Consider the following 6,393-nt stretch of genomic DNA (forward strand, 5'->3'; position numbering starts at 1 on the left):
GGAAATCAGTGTTTTGATTTTCCGAGCTATAATAGCGCTTCATATTCTAATAATGAATAAATAAATGAAATTGACCACGATTGTTTAAACACAAAATAATAAGTAATCTCACATAATATCATTTATTAGTCCTGCTTATCAGAGTGTTCAAACAAAGTGGTAAGGATTTATAAGTTTTGTTCAGTGAAACAAAGATAATTAATTAATTTGTTGGGTGATGAATGAATGTATAAACATGTATCCTCATGCCTTTTAGCTGCATATTTCTTAAAGTTAACCTATATTCCAACATTTTTATAGTGGACGTGACACAGAAACTTGTACCGTCACGTGATACGAAGATGTCATATCTCACTGAAGTAAAACATAGTGGTGCTCGTGTGCAACCACGTCAGACCCATTCAAGAGAACAAGAAGAAGAGGCAAATGAAGATAAAATGGATGTCTACGGTAGGTTACCAAGTTACCAAATCAAGAGGACTTCTTTACTTTGTGCAAAAATTGGAACCATGCATATGCCAAAGCAAATCACTAACTCATAATCATATTTCATTAATATATCTAAGATACATGAGAATCGTGAACTTATGAGACCGACATTATTTTAAATACTGAGTTCAATATCTGTATCTGAAATGTGTAAGTGTCTTTCAGCAGTAAAAAACTTATGAATAATGTATAGCGCATTTATTTATAAGACTTGTTTAATCGTTGCAATATTCAACACTTGAAATATGTTATTTAAGATCTATAAGAATGTTTATTAACATTTATTTACATACCTTACCTTTTGAGCACATGTAGATAAAACATTGTTAACACCTGTTCAGTTGATGGATAAAACATGAAACTGATCAGGAAGTATATATGTATTTTATGATATTATACAGGGAAATATTTCATTTATAACAGATGATAAATTATCGAAAAAATATTTGCATTACATTGAAGAAGGTTTGATAAGATTGACTGCCTTCTTTCCTTTTGGTCTTTGTTTCCATAATTAAGAAACAGTAAATGGATGTTCAGGTATTTTGCGATCAAAACAATTACTAAATAAAGTTATTTTTTAAATAACATTTTTTATTGTCTTTGAGGATAAAGATGAATTTTTTTAAGAACGCAAAACTTTGCGGGGTAAAAATCATCTTTATAACAACCAATTTACTGAAATGGAATCTCATTTAATGATAGTTACATAATTATAATGTTAATGTTATTATAATGTTATTATCATCTTTGTTACCTTTCGAAATTTGTCAAAATCGAATACAAAAATAAGATAATCTATAAACTGATACCTGGTTATTGTTAAAGTCATTGAAATTGTTTTGAAAATATTTTCTTAAGCTGTTGCACCTCCGATTGCAAAGAAACCCTCGCCTCGTACAATACGTCCCTCGCCTCGTACGATACGGAGACAAAGGATCACGGCGCACCAAAGTGAACGTCCAGATACGGTTACTCCTAAAAACGTAGAGTTTTTTATATCTTTTTTATATCATAACTACTAATATAATTTGGTTTTGAATTCTTCATCCATGCGGCTGTGTATCCGTGAATAAGTACCCGTGAATAAGTACGATCAATTTAAATATCATTCATCTTTTAAATAAATTTCACCGTTTTTATTTAGTAGTACCGGTATAACTTGAATATTTACCCTTATTACTATTCATAAGATTGCCATAATTCAGAATATTGCATCACTGTTATATCCAAATCACTTTAATTGTAATTTTGTAGGTACACCTTCGGAACAAAAACGAAACAGAAAAACCAGGTAAAATTTCAAGTAGTTTGATATTATAATAAGCAAGCATTTTCTCTTCAAAATAGTATAGATAAATTCATTTATAACAGAAAACATTAAATATGAATCATTCAAAAGACTACACTAAGACAAAGTCAAATAAATTGATTAAAGTAAAATATTTAAATTCATTTTTAAGAACAAAAAAATAAACAACGAAAATGCATGAAAGTTTTTTTTCCAAACAAGAAACACGACCATGCCACGAAACCAAGTCTCAAGTTAGCCCCTGTTGTAGTTGGATTACAAACAAAAGCAACATAAAATTAAATATTTGCATTGTAAATGGTAAAAAAGAAAATCCCAGGAGAAATTTTAACATACGCTTGCCGTAACGCAAGTTTCTGTGAAAGAAATCGTTCTATACAACAGTTATTGACCGGAAATCGATTTTCTATTTTTAGTTGGTTTCATTAAATTTGACCTAAAAGCAATTCAAAACGATGTATTCACATATGCCTGCTAGGGTCAAAGTTTCATTTAATTATTTCACTACAAATATTTTATAATTGACCGAAAACAAGGTTGTCTATTGGTGACAGCGACCATGACCTTAACTTACATATACCCCGAAATCAATGTTTAATGATGTCTTCTCATATGCAAACGACAAACCAAGTGTCAGTGAAATATTTCATACATATCTCTAGTTATTGACCAAAAATCGATTTCCTAATTTGAGTAACAGTAACACAGTAAAACGTAATTAAAGTAAGTTCCAGGGATGGCAAATGCAACAACATCAGCTTAATATACACAAAGTTTCATTGATATCTCTGAGTTTGAACAGTAACCATTTTAAGTAACAGTGACCACGGCACTTAGGGTGGGGGACATGAGCAGTACAATGCGGAGATGTCTTATAAGGCTTTCACCACGCCAAGTTTCATTGAAATATTTTTCATTCATCATTTCATTTCACTGATATTCTATGGGACCTAAATGCAATCCCAATTCACATAAGCTAGCTATATACCAAGTTTAAGTAAGAAAGTCGATCTAAAGTTAAGTAGACCGGAAACCATATTGTTTGACATACGCCTGTCCACCCGTCTGCGGCCGACGGTCTAAAAACAATCTAATTACCACGATGTTCAATTTGCAGACCAGGTTTAATATTTCAGGATTTCGTATTGAAAATAATTCACCCCCTAATACTGCTAAACCAAAGTGCTATTAGTCTTCACCATAAATATAAAACCAAGTCAGGCTTCACAATCATGTGGTCTGACGAGTCTCTACTTCAATGTGAAATGTCCGGTGTTAAGTTACACTAAGACTGCATGGTCATATTGCGACTTTCCAGCTTTTCTGGTAGAGTTAGACTTTTGGTGTCTCCCCTTGCATTATTTAAGACACGCCCGGAATAGAAGTAGAATCACCCTCGTTCAATAATCTAGTTTTAAAGCTTCTTCACATGTATTGATTTACAGCAGTGAGAGGCAAGTGGTTTGAAGCCAATCAAGCTACTTAACACTTGAATAAACTGTTAAAATCCAAAGTTGTAAATCCTAAGCTATGCAAATATTTAAATATACATATTCAACTGGCTTAATGTTAAGAAACAAATGATGATTGTAATTTATAGGATCTCCAATTCTAAGTACAAAAAGAGAGAAGGCAGCACAATTTGGTCCTGTAATTCCTAAACAATCAGGTCAAGATATGATATCAGTACATCAACAACAGCCAGGTAAATTTAATAGGAACAAGAATACATATGTATGTATATATAAGTAAACGTTCCGGACTGATATTACCGAAATTGCTATATTTGTGGTATAAGATAAATGTTTTGATCTATTGTATTTAATTAAATGTCATTATGAACATTTTTACATAAAAGTTCCTGTATATTTTACACTTGATTTTCTTCTTTTGAACTGAAATTGATTTTTAACATTGCTTTGACTGATTTTTAAAATGTTTACTGTTCTAGCTGAACGGTATTGTAGGAAACGTTATCAGAACTATCTAAGTTGTTAGAAAAGGACTGCAACGACACGTATAACTTATGAAAGATTCAGATTATATTTAATTGTTTTTCTTTTGTGTTAAGAAAAATATATAGCTTTGTACGATTACAAACCAAGTTCGGATGATGAAATCGAACTCAAGGCAGGCCTTGTAGTGACGGTCTTGAAAAAATGTGATAAAGATTGGTTAATTGCTGAAGCAAGCGGGAGACGTGGATACATCCCTAGGAATTACATAAAGAAGGCTGGAGATAAAAATCAAGGTGGTGACTTTAAAAATGAACTGGAGATGGTATTTCATCGCCGTGCTGAGTTAAACAAGTCTATTGATAGAGAATAATAAGTAAATAATATTTAACTTACGGAAAGTGGTGTATATATTTCATCAATATCAAAACAAGACAAAATGTATATTCAAGAAACATGACAGATCATATGAAACGATTATTTTTTGTATTGTATCTTATTGTATATTCAGATCATTTTAGAACCATATTGTATTCTTGTATACAAGTAATTGAATGTTACATTACCAAGATTTATAAAACATATATTAAAGATTTGCACAAATAGGATAATGGATGTTCTGTTTTCACTACAAGAAAATATTGTGTAATAATTTCTACAATCTTAATTTTACAATTCAAACTTTTATATTATTAAGTACACCTGTGGAATATTTTTCTTGAATGACGCTCGTTCTTCGTAAGAAATTTCTCAATTTCAGTATTAATTATTAAAGTCTGAACCCGACCTCATTTAATAACAGATTTAGCTCGGACATTTTTCGATGCATTTAATACTGTTAAAGAAGACAGAGTTTAGTCCGATGTTACTAATAGTATTCTAAGTAATTTCAATTTGTTTATTTGAGTGTTTGCTACATCAATAAATTTCTTTATCAAGGTTTAAACTTGAATGTTTGCAAATGCTCGTTCTTGGAATAACACATGAAGACGTACCTCAGTACCTCAGCTCTTCCTCCACCTGAAGAAGCTGCAAAATCGATATGCGATCTTACAAGTGTGTGTGTGTGTGTGTGTGTTGGTGCGTGTGTGCGCGTGTGTGATGGTGCGTGTGTGTGTGTGAGCGCGCGCACGTGTGTTGGTGCGCGCGCGTGTGTTTGCGCGCGTGCGTTGGTGTGTGCGTGAAGTGAATCCAGATGAATATTTTCATACTATATACAATGTCTGAATACAATCGAATGAATAATACCTATTGGCTATCTATTAAAATGACACACAGGCGTAGAGTCCAACTGAGATCAAATGCCAGTAGAATGCGAGCACATGTGTTCTCATGCTAGTTTAAAAAGTAACGAAAATATTGTGCGTTTTTGTTGTTGTTTTTTTGGATGTTGAGATTCTGTACATAATAAGAAAACTGGTTGGTATCGCTCTGTTTTGCAATAACAAATAGACATAATTTTTAACATTCCAAAATATAATGTTTTATTTATGTTTCATATGTTATTTCATAGCATGTACATTGATGTCAAGTTGATATGTGCAGAACGAATGCACACATTTTATCATTTGTGCCAAGTAATTTTAAAATCCTTCCATGCATGACAAAGTTACAGTCCGGACATGAATGTGTATCTTCAAACTCTTCTCGAGAGAATGAGTTCCTTCAAACTATAAGTGTGACCTTGACCTTGAAGGTAGGGACATGGGTCTTTGTCGTGACATGTCGTTTTGATGTGGTAGACATTTATGCCTAGTTACTTAAAAATTCTTCGATGCATAACAAAGTTACAGCCCGGACACAATTGTGTGTACCTATTAATTCTAATTGTGATAATGTGAAACTTCAAAATGTTAGTGTGACCTTGACCTTTGATGTAGAGACGTTATTCTTGGACGCGACAAATCGTCTTGATGTGGTAGACATTTGTGCCAAGTTTTTTTTAAAAAATCCCTCAAGTTACAGTCCGGACACGAATGAAGTGGAGACGGACAGACGGTGCAATTATATTATGCATCCCTTCGGGGGCATAAAAATAGTCAAATTAATATCATACAATGCAGGAAATTTTAACACAAATGACTTTAAGTCGTAAATACGTTACAGATGATGTCACATGTATTTTATTCAAACAACCCGCCACCTGCAGACATATTTTATATTGGATCGCATTTCATGCTAGGTTAACAGGTTTATTTACTGTTAATGGTTGTTATATGTAGGGGAAATATATTTCTATATTTCAATAGTCTGTAAATTACATTGAAGAAAAAACTTCATATAGAAGTAGAATTAAGTTTAAAAAAATAAGCAAAAGGCAAATTACAATACATATATTATTAATTACTGTCATCCAAAGGGTAGGCAAACTAGAAAGAAGTTCGAAGTTGAAATCAAGGACTAACCAATGAAACCTATCATGCTATCTGGTAGCTACTTATCGGAATCGGGTTTGCTTACGATTTTTGGTGCCTTGTATGTAAGGAAGCGAAAATGGAAAAAAATATCTTGTACATAATTTGTCAGTTCCTTGTGAAAGTGAAGGCAGTTAGTACTAGTAAACAGCTTGACAGCCTGATCAACTGATCTGTGCTCTCGTCCAGGTGGCTTACTACAGTGATCCGGAGGGTCAACTTC

The 6,393-nt window shown here is 32.6% G+C and overlaps 1 protein-coding gene across 1 annotated transcript; it reads left to right on the top strand.

Annotated features, from left to right (window-relative positions):
• The first annotated feature begins 297 nt into the window (after window positions 1–297).
• Window positions 298–4,326, top strand: LOC132753064 (sorbin and SH3 domain-containing protein 1-like). Its single transcript, XM_060743476.1, has 5 exons — window positions 298–450; window positions 1,351–1,475; window positions 1,747–1,783; window positions 3,402–3,506; window positions 3,873–4,326. Exons 1-5 carry the CDS (start codon window positions 342–344, stop codon window positions 4,127–4,129), a joined length of 633 nt encoding a protein of 210 aa, XP_060599459.1. The 5' UTR covers window positions 298–341; the 3' UTR covers window positions 4,130–4,326.
• Window positions 4,327–6,393: the final 2,067 nt, after the last annotated feature.

This window comes from Ruditapes philippinarum, unplaced genomic scaffold (genome assembly GCF_026571515.1).
Source record: "Ruditapes philippinarum isolate M1 unplaced genomic scaffold, ASM2657151v2 ctg11372_1_1_1_1, whole genome shotgun sequence".
Classification (NCBI taxonomy): domain Eukaryota; kingdom Metazoa; phylum Mollusca; class Bivalvia; order Venerida; family Veneridae; genus Ruditapes; species Ruditapes philippinarum.

What these genes read in the sequence shown, in the direction of transcription:
- LOC132753064 (XM_060743476.1), top strand. Translation starts at nt 342, where the DNA reads ATGTCATATCTCACTGAAGTAAAACATAGTGGTGCTCGTGTGCAACCA. An exon ending in AAACGAAACAGAAAAACCAG is followed by an intron (nt 1,784 to 3,401) that starts GTAAAATTTCAA and finishes TGTAATTTATAG; the next exon opens with GATCTCCAATTCTAAGTACA. An exon ending in AGTACATCAACAACAGCCAG is followed by an intron (nt 3,507 to 3,872) that starts GTAAATTTAATA and finishes TTTTGTGTTAAG; the next exon opens with AAAAATATATAGCTTTGTAC.